Source organism: Etheostoma cragini, chromosome 24 (assembly GCF_013103735.1).
Source record: "Etheostoma cragini isolate CJK2018 chromosome 24, CSU_Ecrag_1.0, whole genome shotgun sequence".
NCBI classification, from domain to species: domain Eukaryota; kingdom Metazoa; phylum Chordata; class Actinopteri; order Perciformes; family Percidae; genus Etheostoma; species Etheostoma cragini.
The window spans coordinates 9289349-9303058 of NC_048430.1; the positions used below are offsets into that span (position 1 = coordinate 9289349).

Genomic DNA, 13710 nt, shown 5'->3' on the forward strand with positions numbered 1-13710 from the left:
TGGCCTCCACAGTCACCAGATCTCAATCCAATAGAGCATCTTTGGGATGTGGTGGAACGGGAGATTCGCATCATGTATGTGCAGCCAACAAATCTGCGGCAACTGTGTGATGCCATCATGTCAATGTGGACCAAACTCCCTGAGGAATGCTTCCAGCACCTTGTTGAATCTACGCCACGAAGAATTGAGGCAGTTCTGAAGGCAAAAGGGGGTCCAACCCGTTACTAGCATGGGGTACCTAATAAAGTGGCCGGTGAGTGTATATATAAATGTATGTGTATGAATACATATAGTGAGATGTAGGCTACATGGTACATAAGAAATTTATCAAACACAATTCCAGTCTTAAATGCCTTTTTATTCTTAATAACTCTTATAGTGTTGCTGTATTTGTGCAGTTCTTAAAAATAATGTCCAATCCATGGCGTGGAGATCGACCATTTCTTTTTGTGAATGTGGAATTTCCCAATAACAAGATTAATGAAATAAAATAAACAACATCTTCATCCATCTCATTGCCTTCAAAGCAAATAAAAATATATCTTTAATATCTTTCTCCTTAAATTGAATTGTTGCCCAGTGTTCCGTCTGACATGTTGAACGTCAATCCAAAATATTTTAGTGTATGCACAGTGAAAGAACAAATGAAACAATTGAATCTCTTTAATGTTCTTTTTCATGGATTTATTTTGTGCAACAATTTTAAAAAGAAACCCTATTGTACTTTGTTATTAAGACAAAATCTGTCTCCAATTAAGCAGATTTGTTGCCAGTTCGTTTTTCCATAGATCAAAGCCAAAAAGAGTCTTCCTGAGGGCAGAGTTACCTCTTATATAACATTTATTCTTGGTAATATACCACTAGAAATGGATTGATCCCTGTCATTACTGAACCTCTAAGAAGTTGCAGCACACATCTCAGCACAGCGTCAACACTATTACAATTGCATATTCTCTCGGCGGGACTGCCAACTGGAATTTGGAGAAGAATTCACTATTCTTTTGTAACTGCCCGTCAGAATTAAGGAGTAGTTTTAAATCTGCACTCGACTCACATCTGGGTGGGACCACAACATCCATGTTGAGGTTGAGTCCACCTCTGACACTGATGAATACAATGTTTTGTTTTTGTTGAAGAGAAGAAGGTAGATTTTGTTCTTAACATTTTGATGCTTTTAGGGAAACATTTTATACATAAATGCAGATATTTTAAAACCAACCCCTCCCTGATCCATTGGAAGAACGAGCCCAAGATCAGGATGGGAAAGATCACAAATTGGTTTATTTACTTGAAACTTTTAACTTAATTTGAGATTGCCCCGTCTATTTATTTTTTTCCTCATGTCTTTTTTCTTCTTAAAGCTGATTTTTTATGAAATGGGTTTTGTCTTTTTAACATGCCTTGTTTATGTATATTTGTGTTCTGAATGAATAAAAGAAAATGGTTATGGGTTGAGTGTATATAGCTAAAGAAAGGTTGAGTGCTCGTCTCATAGACTGTGTATATATATTGATAGTATTAACCAGAGACATATAAAGACGTCTGGTGACTTTATATCATATCAGAATATTCTATTACTGTTAAGAACACTATGAATATTAAAATACGCCTAACCATGTGTACTATATCATAGCTAGATGTATGAACTTGTAGCAACAAAAAAAACGCTATTAAACGGTTGATTAATTAAAAGCTTAAACAGGCTCCACTGAGTGGAGCGGGTGACCGGTCCAAGATGGCGGCCCCACGGCTCGTCAGCGCCGGTTGGCAGTAGCGTTCGAAGCGGCGTCTACTCTTTGTATGTCTATGGTATTTGTTAACGGTCTATGGCCTTATGTCTACAGGCTCGTCTCTAGGCGACTGGCGATGACGTCATCACCAACGGACAGTGTTGTCATTCCTGAAATGTGGGAAGCGGCTGTCTTTGTAATTGGTTCTTTTTAAAAGATTTCATCGCCCTTTAACCACCGAGACTTAAAATGTAAGTAACGAGGTGCATTCAGATACGTGATGTGTGAGTAAAGTTCTTATCATTCGCAAAGACAAAAACAATGGAAGCCAACAAACACCCACAGCCGATAAAACAGGTTCAAACATGAAAAACCATGAGATCCGCGCTAGCATAAGAGGGTCTCAAACCATGTTATAAAGGTTATCTAATTCATACATGCTCTGTTAGCTAATGACGGTTGTGTGTGTGTTTTCAGGGCGGACTACTGGAAGTCCCAGCCAAGGAAATTCTGTCAGTACTGCAAGTGCTGGATTGCGGACAATAAGCCTGTGAGTAGGCCAAAAGATGCAGCTGATGTTGCTGAGAAACTTATCCACATAATTCATAATAATGCTCATGTGTTTCCTTGTGTGTGTGTGTTTTGCTCTGCAGAGCGTTGAGTTCCATGAAAGGGGGAAAAATCACAAAGAAAATGTGGCTGCAAAAATCTCAGAGGTATAAACTTTTCTATAAGATATAGACTGTACATATATTCCCTTTTAACTTAAGCAAGGATTACATCACTCCACATAGGTGTAAAGTGTGCCCACTGCTAATTTAGTACATTATATGATCTCCAGAAATGAATTACATTAAAGAATATGTTTTTTACTTTAAATGATGAGCTGTGTGTTGATTTTTAGTAAGTGTGTGACACATATCTGCAGTTGTGGGCAAACAAGAACACTGTCAAAAGTTAATTTTGTTCCCCATTTAAATAAAAACGTCAATGTTTAGGCCACGTGAGTTAAGGATCATATTCTGAATAAGCCGTTGCACATAATCTATATCAAATGGGGGTTCTCAGTGACGCACACAGCCAAGAAAAACATGCCCGTCCTCAGGACTGTCCGGAGAGATAAGGTCCAGACATAGCCATCTGACTCTAAAGCTCACTTTTTATTGGCTACTAGCTGCTGCCAATCATGGCATTTTTATCTTCCTTTCTGCAGATTAAAAAGAAGAGCGTTGACAAAATGAAGCAGGAGGAACGTATGTCTAAAGAATTTAAGGCAATGGAGGAGGCAGCAATGAAGGCATATCAGGAGGATCTGAAGAGGATGGAAAAGGAGTCAGAAGGTAACTTTTTTTGGACATTTTATTGAAATGATATGTCACGTGGGCTACATGAGGAGCTTGACTTTAATCCATGTTTTTGTGTGTTAGGTTCAGGTTCATCTGCCCAAACTACAACACAGCCACCGCCACAAGCTCAGGCAAAACCTCAGGTAAAACCTCAGGTAAAACCTCATGCAAGGCCCCAGACAAGACCCCAGGCCAAAAAACAGCAAAAGAAAGAGAAAGCAAGCGGGAAGTCCAGAGGCCAAAGAGAGGCGCAGGTTTGGGTCGAAGGACAGACGGACGATGGACACACGTACTATTACAACGCGATAACCGGAGGTGGGGAGAACCTTAAAAAACACATACGTTACATTGTCCTGTACAGCAACATACTCCCACAATATTATTATACTTGTATACTGTTTGGTCAAAGTGACTCTTTCCAACATGGCTTTGGTGTTTGTTTTTAACTGCAGAATCTACATGGGAAAAACCAGAGGGGTTCCATGGAGAAAACTCAGCCTTTGCACAGCCTGGACAGACTGAGGTTAATGTTTTTTAGATTCTATGCATTTTTAATTTGTTTTTAATTTTGGATTTGCATTTATACGTTAATATTGTGTTTGGCTTTAGAGCTCTTCAGGCTGTCCTTGGATGGTTGCCGTCAGTCCTGATGGTTATACATATTACTACAACTCAGACACTGGAGGTGGAATATTTCTTTATTCATCTGAAATGATTCATTTAAATACCACTGTCCTTTCTGGATTCCATTTCTTATTCTTTATGGAGATACTGTCTGATAATGACATGTGCTGTTTTCCTCACCTCACAGAGACCAGCTGGGAGAAGCCAGCGGGCTTTTCTTCGAAGGAGTCGTCTGGATCTGGATCCATCAAAGAGGACGAGAGTCCAAAGGAGCCAGTAACCCCTCAGGCAGAGCCGTCCTCAGGAGGAGAAGTGAGCTCCAGCGAGGCCCCGGCATCTCAGGAGGCTCAAGTTCCCGAACAGGCCAGCCAGTCCCCCAATGCCTCAAAGATCAGCTTCAGGGTGAGAGGAGTCCTGGCAATGACTGAGAATTAGTGCAGAACAAATGTAACATCCGCTTGTCAAGATTCTGTGTAAAAAAAAAAAATTCCAGACCTTCACTTTTTTTTTTTTTTTTCAGAAAAGGAAAGCAGAAGCAGAGCCATCAGAAAAGGAAGGAGAAGAAATGAGTGATGGTGCTCTAAAAGAAGCGCCTGAAGAAATGAAAAAAGAGCAAGATGTCCAAAGCACAACAGCTGAACCCGAGAAAGAGGAGAAAGAGAAGAAAGAGGAAGAGGTGGCACCAGTGAAGATACGAAACAAGAGGCCTAAAGCTGCCAATCCCTATGGGGCTTGGGAAGAGATCCAGGAAGAGGAGGATCCATAGTAAGTGCTGTTTAAACAGCTGATTGGGATATTGATAGGCTGATTGATACATCCTATGATACAGACTAAAGACCTAGATTAAAAAGGCTCTAACTGCTCTTTTTTGTTCTTCCAGTTCCAAGGTGGACTTACAGCTTCCTCAGGTGGAGGGAAGCACCATCAGCACGCCGGTCGACCTGCCGCCAGAGCCAAAAACAAAGTTCAAGGAACGCGTTATCACTTCCCTCGGAGAGGAAGGCGGCGGACCCGCTTCATTCAGGAAAAACAAGACACAGAACGGCAAATCCCGGAGCCTCCGACAGAGAGACAACGACGACGACTGACCCAATCGCGTAAAAACTTTACGCAGTAGAAGACTTTTACACAAATAAAACAACTTTTGACATATGAATGAACCTTTTTGATTTTTGAAGTGTAAATGCTTTTTTTTTTTAGGAGTTTGTTTCAGGAAAAATTGTAGACAAGTAAAATGTGCTGTTTAAATTTAATTTTTTTTAATCCTAAATTTTTTTACCATTGGACACAATCCACGCTCTTTTCTTTTTACTGATATGTTATATAATTAAGGTGTGCAAGTGTGTGTATTGTCATTCTATCCTGCAGTCTGGTAAGGGCAGATACACCCATACAGAGCAATTTAAATAAAACTTTTTTGTATTTTTCATATTTGTATTTGTTTACCATTGCTAGTAATGCATCCCTGTGAAAGATACTGAAAACAACTTTGTCAGCAAAACGATATTGAAAACGTGCTGGTCAGCTGGCACACACACGTAGGGTGTGATGTGTTTTTATGAGAGTGTATAAAGCTGATAGGTGCTTTAACCACACCCTAATTGGCAACGAACCATGAAGGATATTTACAGACAATAAACAGTACTGAAGTCAGCTTTACTGGACTTCACTATGAAGGTTTTACCGCTGTGAGCTCACTTAGGAAACTCGGCCAGATGTTCCAAACTGACCGGACAGAAGGTTTGATGACTTGGACAACCACATGTCTACTTGGAAGACAAATTCTAAAATCGAGATGAAGCGTAGAAGCATTCCAGCAAAGTGGTTCACAAAAGGTTTTTTTCTCTCGGCTTCATTTGCTCACAATACCACCTGTTAGTCAAAGAGTGTAAAACAGGCAGTTATAGGCTATTACAGATGATCTAGTGATCTGGGATACACTATCAGACATAGCTCTTGTGCCAGTAATCGATTTCCACCTAATCCATTTAGATCCATATAATGTGTATTTTCTTTTGGTATAGTGTAATCAACAACGGTGCGTTTTAGAATAGATTTTAAGATTTTATTGTTTGTTTTTAAAGCTTTAAATGGTCTTGCCCCAGAGTATTTGTCAGAAATTTTAACTGTGTGGGAACACAACCGGTCATTGCAGTCTTCAACTCAGTTGGTTTTAGAAGTCCCAAGGTCCAGGTATAAAAGGTGGTGGGGGGATCAGGATTTTGCAGTTGCTGCCCCGAGACTCTGGAACAAGTTACCTCCTGATATACGTACTGCTACAGATGTCGCTCTTTTTAGGTCCAAACTCACAACATATCTGTCGAGTCTGGCTTTTAATACGTAGCAGTGGTGTGACAATTTCATTCTTTTGTTCCTTTGTAACCTTTTCTGATTTGACTGTTTTCTATGTTTACTCTTTCTATTGTATGTTGTGATTTTACTCATTTTGTTAAGCACTTTGGATACCTGCTGGTAGTTGTAAAGTGCTATATAAATACATTTTGATTAATTGATTGATTGAACATTACTATAATAAACAGATTTCCTTAAGAGGAATGCGGCTACCAAACGTGTAATTCGATCCTTTGGGTCGTAATATAATTGCAGAAGTAGCAATATTTGTAGGCTACTCTTAAACTGCAGAGTGGCAATGGTTTAACTGGGCAAAGGGCGGTGAATGTGCTTGTGTAGATCATGGATGTGTAATAAAACCACTTCTTAAACCAGTCACACAGGCAGCGAGGCTTCGGACGTCATCAATGACGTCATTGGTCTAAAACGATACAAGCCTCGATACGCGCTTCGCGGACAACTTCCTGGATTTCTCGACACATGCTTCAAAGCTTCAGCACAGAAAGTATCACTAGAAAAAAAACGTGTTGAGAAAAATTGACATTTTGATGTAATTACAAAAATAAAAACCTTAAAGATGGGTAAACTGCAGTTTGTCTTACATGCCTTATTTGCACAAGCATAGATTAATATTAAAACAATATGTATGTCTGCCCTGATGTGCTCTCACAGCAATGTAAGAGGCCTCAAATTCACTTAACAGACAGTAAATGATTTAATGATAAATTGTCTGTTAAGGTCATTCGACAGACTGTTGCGGTGTTGTTGGGGGTGTCAGTGTGCAGACTCTGGTGGTTTCACACTTCTGCTCTCCGCCACCTCCAAAAGAGCCTCCTTCTCCGCATGTTCAAGTACATCAGAGATCAAATCCTCAAGAGCCTCCCCGCCTCTCATGAACTCCTAAACATGAAGCAGAACACACAAAAAAGGCAATAAAGATTCAACTATTTACATCACTTTGGCTGGTTGAAAAATCACAAAAATTACAAATATTACAAGTGTCTTGTGATTAATGCCGAATTTAGAGACACACTAAAAACCCCTTATAATATCTTACCTTAATATCCCTAGTTACATAGCCAGTCCTGTGGTCTGTGACACGATCCTGGCTAAAGTTGTATGTACGAATCCTCTCTGACTGAGAACGGGTTCCCACCTGTAGTAAGCCGTGGTTAAACAGGGCCGAGATCACTGAATATTACATCACTTTGGCTGGTATAAATGTGTTGTTACATGAGAACCCTTGCAGGAGGAGTTCAGTCACCTGCTGCTTTCGTGCTGTGTGCCTCTGCTCAGTCTCTTTACCCATCATGCTCTGGTAGAGCCGGGCCCTTAGCACACGCAGGGCGGTGTCTCGGTTTTGCAGCTGGGAGCGAGTCTGCTGACACTCAGCTGTTATACCTGTTTGGGGGGGGGGTTAGATAAGCATGGAAAGTTCGGATTCTTAGATGTCACAAAAGCAGAACTTCCTCCATTCTGGAGTATTCTGGAGTACTTCCAGAACTGGCATGTGTTACCGGTGGGAAGATGAACAACGCGCACTGCACTGTCTGTTGTGTTTACACTTTGGCCCCCTGCACCGCGAGATCTGAATGTGTCGATGCGAAGATCCTTTGGATCAATGTGGACGTCCAACTGTGAAAACAAAATGCATAGGACAAAAATAAGAGACATACTGTTATGTTTTACTTTTTAGTGCTAATAAACCCAAACTGAAAAAGCAGAGTGTAAAGTGTACCTCCACTGGCTGAGGCAGGATGATGACAGTCATGGTTCCTGTGTGGATACGCTGCATCCTGGAGGAGAGGCCCACCTCAGGGATCCGTTGAACCCGGTGTGTTCCTCCTTCATGCTTCAGATGTCCGTACACATTCTCACCAGCTAGTCTCACTGCTGCATGGTGCAGACCACCTGAGAGACAAAGTCCATTAATGTATAGGTATTCCCATTTTTTTTCTATCATGCCACTCCTTGAAAGTGACAGATGTTTCGATTTTTTTTGTCACAGCAAGAAAAGCACAGGAGGACCTAATAACATTAAAAAGGCACCTTTACAGTAAGTATTGCAATGGTGCAACTGATATTGTCATCAGCTGAATCACGTCACGTGTATACACCTCAGCGATGGCTGCAAAGGATAAATGATTCAGTACTGTTAGACAAAAAATATGAATTACCATACTCAGCAGGTGTGAAGTTCAGAAGCTCAAAGTCCCAATTCTTGTAAGAAGCAAAGCCCTGGTACATGTCAAACATTTCTCGGGTGAACTGTTGACAGATGTCACCTGAAACCACAAGAACAGATATTAGAAAAAAGGCTGTAAAAGCTCTTTAAATAAGCCAGTTGTGCAAAAACTAAAAAATTCTTTCATACCTCCTGTTGTTCGTCCTGATACAACCTCCAGCAGAATATTACTGGAGTCAAGAGGGTCAATGGGCACAAGAGCTTTGATCAACTGGAGATAAAGAAGATACTCATTAGCTTTTCTTTGACACATTTCTACACATGTTTGATCACGCCTTTGGGTTCTCACATCTTTTCTTAAGGCCAAAATCTTGCAGGACATTTGTGCTTCTTCCTCCTTTAAGAGCTGGATCAATTGGTCATCTTCATCTTTGGTAGCTGAATGTGCAGTGAGGAAGAGAAAGCAAAGATCTCTGCATTTGCATTGTAAGATATGTTGATGCTAGCTGCGATTTAAGAGTGACTTAATATTAGTGATAATATTATTAAAAGAAAAATCTGCACATGTACTGCTGGAAATAGATGACGGATATTGTGACACAATAATAATAAAAATAAGAACATGAACACCAAATGCGCTCAGTAATACAGATTACAAACTGACATTCTAATACATTTAAAGACCTTGAATGTCTCATGTGCAACCTGGGAACAAATTTAAAGTATCTGTGTGGCACTGTTATTGAGTTTATATTTGGTATGTTACATGTATAGAACTGCATTTTCTTATGTCTCAAAGAAATACTATTATATGTATATTTGTACAATTGTTACTGGCATAAACAAAATACTCACTATGCAGAAATGAAAGGACTTCCTCGAGGTCTTTTAGGGCTTCTTCAATTCTCTCAAACACATTTGCTAGAGGCAGCAGCTCTGCGTGTTTCTTACTCAGCACTTTTCTGTCTGATTCGCTGAGATATGCATGCTGTAACTTCTTGCTGAGGTCTCTGAACTCCTCCATGAGCTGCTGAAGATACCTCTGAACAGACTCATTTTTGTACAAGTCCCCCAAATCACTGTGATACAGTCGTCTTGGTGCCACTGTACCCCAATGTTGCACTTGTGTTCTGCTGTGTCCCGTTAGTGTCCTCCATCCTGCTCTTCTCCCTTTGCTGCTATAAACTACACGGCTACACAAAGAGCACAGTCGAGACCAGGGACAGACGAGCATTTGACTACATTTGGAGAGCAATAAGTGAAGAAAAACAATAATATAACGTCGCACCTGTTGTTCAAGTGTTAACAACAACTGTCATTCTGCTACTGTAGCTAGCCGTTCATTGACTGCTACGCTCGACCGTATATACGGTCTATGGCTACGCTGCGCAACAGAGACCGGATGTAGTTTGGAAAACGAGGTTGAGGGGAAAGCAAGAACTCTGGGATTTGTAGTTTAATCGTATCGACAAACCCAATCGACCATCCAATAATTGGCTAATTAAGTGCCATTCATAGCCAACTGGTGTCAAAATGTCAAACTTTAGAGCAAGTGAAATTGGTAAGATATTAACTAACTATAGTTAGCGTTCTTATTGACAAACAATAAATTATGTTGAAGTCTGTCTAACGTTAACTAACTAGCTAGCAACAAGATATTAGCCAATTATTAGCAAGCATAATGTTAGCTCGCTTAATGTTTTGAATATTTGAACTCGCTATTAACCTTTATGTGCTAACTGTAACCTAGCAGCTAGCTAGCTACTTGTTTAAAATGTTAACATTTTGTGACGTTTTTGGGTGACCAAAATTAAAAGATGGCTTTTAGCAAGACCTTAGGTTACTTTTTGGCCGCCAACCTATACTTTATAAATGTGACTGCTAGCTAACTGCATTAACAGTCGGCTGGTAAACAAAAACTTGAATACACTTCATATTAACACTTTTTAGGAACACAGGATAAGTCTGGGTTCACATTAACCAAGGCAGTGGAGGATGTCAGCCAACACGGCCTTGCCCAGACTGAGGCCCTGAGAGAGAAACAGAAGACACTCATCTCCCTGCAGGTTCACAATACACCTAATATATCTTAATAATTAACACATTTATTCTCTCCAATATACACTTCATAACAAAGTGTTCAAATTACCTTTTAGCAACAGTAAGAGCAGAAGTTGTAACAGAGATAGAAGTAGTGAATACCACAGTGGAAGTGCTGCCTTAATAAATACATAATAGATGGATATTAAATAACTAGTACAAATTTGCTGGTCTTATGTAGCCATATTATTTAGAAACTGGTCATAAGGTGTGCAATGTAATTTGCAAGAAAAAGAGTTGAGTGTGTACCAATGCCACAGCAGTCATTCAAAAATAGGGTTTATTGTATAAATTGTCCTACTTTATTTGTATTTATTACAAATACATATAGTTCATTATTAAGGAATGTGCATCCATGCAATACAATTATAAGGAATAGACAAGTTGACTACTCCTGTTAACCCTTGTGTTGTCTTCCCGTTATCCACAAAAAATGTATCTAATTTTTTGCCATTTTTGTAACTTTTTCAATGTACTGGGTTCTTTTTTTTGTGTTTTTTTCCAAAACTGTTTGATTTTTGTAATGATTACATTTTCAGCTTATTCCAAAGGCCCATTTTATGGGATGAAAAAACTGAAAATGGGTCAAATTTGAGCCAAGGACAACATGTGGGTTAAAAAGCTGGGAGATTGTCATCTACCTGCCTATTTCAAAGGTATCACAAGGGGAATATACACGGATTTGAACATTTTGTCTTGGCTCCTTTTTCAGGCAACTCTTTCAGAGGTTGAGAACATAGGTGGGATGGCAGAACAGGAGCTGAGATCTAAAACAAGGAACCTCTTAATGCTTGAGGGTGAGATGGAGCACCTGGAGCGGCAGACAAGAGTCTTGCATGATCGCTGTTCATCCATCCGCAAAGAAAATACAGAACTCCAGATTGGTATAAGCGAGGAGGAGGAGAATGCTCGCATGGCACTTGCAGGGTTCAACACTTACCGAAACAAGATGGCGGTTCACAGAGCAGCTCTTTTGCATGCAGCGAGCCAGACGGAAGCCCATAAAGAGCTGGAGGAGAAAAGAGCACTTGTCAGGATGCTGACACAGAAGAAAGAGGAGCTGAAGGTAGATTTGGAGGATCCAAATGGAAACGCGGTGCAAATGGCAAAGGTGGAGAAAATGAGCTGGATGATTCTAAATTGTATTGACATTTTAAATGTTACATATCATGTTAATTGTTAATCTGCCATAATTCTTCTTTTCCACAGAGTGAGATTGATGTTCTGAAGGGGGAGATCTCTTTGATGAGTGAAACTATAGCTAAAACAAGAGAGAAAGTGCAAAAAGAGTTTGAGACTCATACCCAGATAAAGAAAGACATAGAGGTATGGCAAAGAGAAGTGGAGAATTTATAGTCTATATCTAACAATTATTTTTATCATCGATGAATCTACTGATTTTTGATGTACAAAGATATCAGGACTTAAGACCAAGTTCGTAGTTTTATCCCAACTGATCTCATCACTGAATTGTTATTGTGCGTTTCCTTCAGATCCAGAACAAGCGCTATGAAGCCATTGTGAAGCGCCTCCGCTGCCAACTGAGCAGGGCCCAGGCTGCCCACAGGTAGAAATAATTGCACATGTTATTATTTTTCATTTTTTAAGTGTTTTATACAGATGATAATTCTTATTGTAAGGACAACAACCCAAAAGTAAAGTAAAGATTGCTAAATGGCGCGCTTCTGCTTTAAAAGCCATCAGACATTTTTTTAGTTATTAATACATTTAGAATGGGAATTTTCAAAACATCATATTATTGAGTCAAGAAAATAATTCACTGTATCACCTAGAAGTTTATTGTTACTGAAATGCATGTAAAATCATTGTGCCTTTTCATTTATTGTTATTTGGGAGGCTATTAGTTGCAAATTGCTCCAAATGCAAAACGTTCCACCTCGTAAACGCTGCCCAACTGTGCCTGCTTTACTTAGGCAAATGTCTGAAGATGTCTATCACATGGAGAGAGAGCTCGCCCAGCTCAAAGGCCAGCTGGTGTCGTCTCAGGACTCAGCGGCCAGTGGTCATTAAACTGTAGTTTCAGGCTTGTCTAAATTGGACGAACATGGTTTATGTTAACGTTTGGATTGTTTTGTTGTCTGATTGAATGTAAGCCTGTAGTTATTATAGGGCTGTGTGTTACAGTTAGCGACAGGTTGCTGTTACTACAAATGAACAGCTGGGGGCGGCAGTGTCAACTAGAAGTCTAACTATCTGTTTTAGTTCATCACAAAAGCCTCACCTTGACTGTTCTGCAGTAGTTTGATAATGATATCTACTTCTGAATGTGTTCCTTTAAAATGCACAACGTTTTGTCAGAGAGATAACACTAGAAGTATTAAAATATTTGTCTGTTTTCCCATTTTTTTATTCACTCTGATGACATAGCAGCGCGCACTTTCCTGTGGCTGTTCTGAGACTTAATTTCGGGCAACATCAACCTGGCTTGAGATGGAGTTTTAGGTCTGGGTTGGGACATCGGTTTGTCCAGTCACTGTCCACAACAATGACCCATGCAGAACAGAAGCCAAGTGTCCACTCTAACTGTCAATGTGATGGTGTTGTTTTGGTTCACGCTGTTCCAGCTTCTGCTTCACTGGGTCGCTTGATGGTCTGCGAGGTGACAGTCCCACTGCCGGCTAACAAGGGCGTGACTGTGCCACTTCAGCCATGACTTGAAACTAATAAAACAATGAAACTGCCTTTTCCGAAAATTGCTGTTATGCCCTTGTACAATTGAGAATGATTTTTTATTCAACTTTTGTGTTACCTATCATCTGCAGAGATGATGTGTGAGAGCTTTCCAGATCTTACCAGGCATAATTAGTCAACCATTAAATAGCAAAATGACCAATTTCAAGACCAATTTCAACTATTTAAAATCTAAAAACAGTTAATCTATAACATATTTCCAGTAGGTATGGAGCACTAAATTGTGTGTGTTATGACCCATAGTACCTACAGCTTTACTATACTATAAGGGAGTCTGGTTGAATGCGTGGGAGGTGAAGGGCAACGTGTGATGATTTACCCAATAGTTAGAAGTGTTTCATTACCCACTCAACCACAAATTGTAGTTTAGTGGGCTATTTCCTTAAAGATGGCCGTGGGGAATCTATCCAGCCAGTCTGGCTGCCTGCTTTACCGCAGTATTGCTCTGTCTGGCTGACCTTATTAGCATGTTCTCAGCCTGACAGCCCTCTCCTCGGTCTGCTGCGCTGCTTATTCCCCGGGCCCCTCCACTCAAGCTGTCGAAACACGCAATCACAATTTTACACACATGAAGTCAAATGTGCATCAAACTGCCCAAAACATTCTCTTAGAAAGAAAGTGGATGGACAGTATACATAGAAACATACATTGCAATGTCAAC

At 40.1% G+C, this 13710-nt stretch overlaps 3 protein-coding genes across 4 annotated transcripts; 2 read left to right on the forward strand and 1 right to left on the reverse strand.

Moving 5' to 3' along the window:
- The first annotated feature begins 1795 nt into the window (after window positions 1–1795).
- On the forward strand, window positions 1796–5159 carry wbp4 (WW domain binding protein 4). Its single transcript, XM_034864218.1, has 10 exons — window positions 1796–1981; window positions 2208–2280; window positions 2384–2446; window positions 2944–3070; window positions 3158–3391; window positions 3529–3599; window positions 3686–3761; window positions 3888–4102; window positions 4221–4465; window positions 4581–5159. Coding segments are annotated over exons 1-10 (1314 nt in total). The 5' UTR covers window positions 1796–1979; the 3' UTR covers window positions 4789–5159.
- A 1451-nt stretch (window positions 5160–6610) lies between these two features.
- Window positions 6611–9588, reverse strand: mtrf1 (mitochondrial translational release factor 1). Its single transcript, XM_034864220.1, has 9 exons — window positions 9093–9588; window positions 8587–8678; window positions 8427–8508; window positions 8230–8337; window positions 7791–7963; window positions 7570–7687; window positions 7317–7453; window positions 7110–7208; window positions 6611–6952 (listed from the first exon to the last, which is right to left on the reverse strand). Exons 1-9 carry the CDS (start codon window positions 9469–9471, stop codon window positions 6827–6829), a joined length of 1314 nt encoding a protein of 437 aa, XP_034720111.1. The 5' UTR covers window positions 9472–9588; the 3' UTR covers window positions 6611–6826.
- A 36-nt stretch (window positions 9589–9624) lies between these two features.
- Window positions 9625–13045, forward strand: LOC117939168 (coiled-coil domain-containing protein 122-like). Of its 2 annotated transcripts, none has more exons than XM_034864229.1 (6): window positions 9625–9798; window positions 10188–10303; window positions 11050–11448; window positions 11547–11663; window positions 11831–11904; window positions 12272–13045. In XM_034864229.1, exons 1-6 carry the CDS (start codon window positions 9771–9773, stop codon window positions 12366–12368), a joined length of 831 nt encoding a protein of 276 aa, XP_034720120.1. In that variant the 5' UTR covers window positions 9625–9770; the 3' UTR covers window positions 12369–13045. The 2 variants fall into 2 exon arrangements, with proteins under 2 accessions (XP_034720120.1, XP_034720121.1); XM_034864230.1 differs by having other exon boundaries at window positions 11050–11403.
- Window positions 13046–13710: the final 665 nt, after the last annotated feature.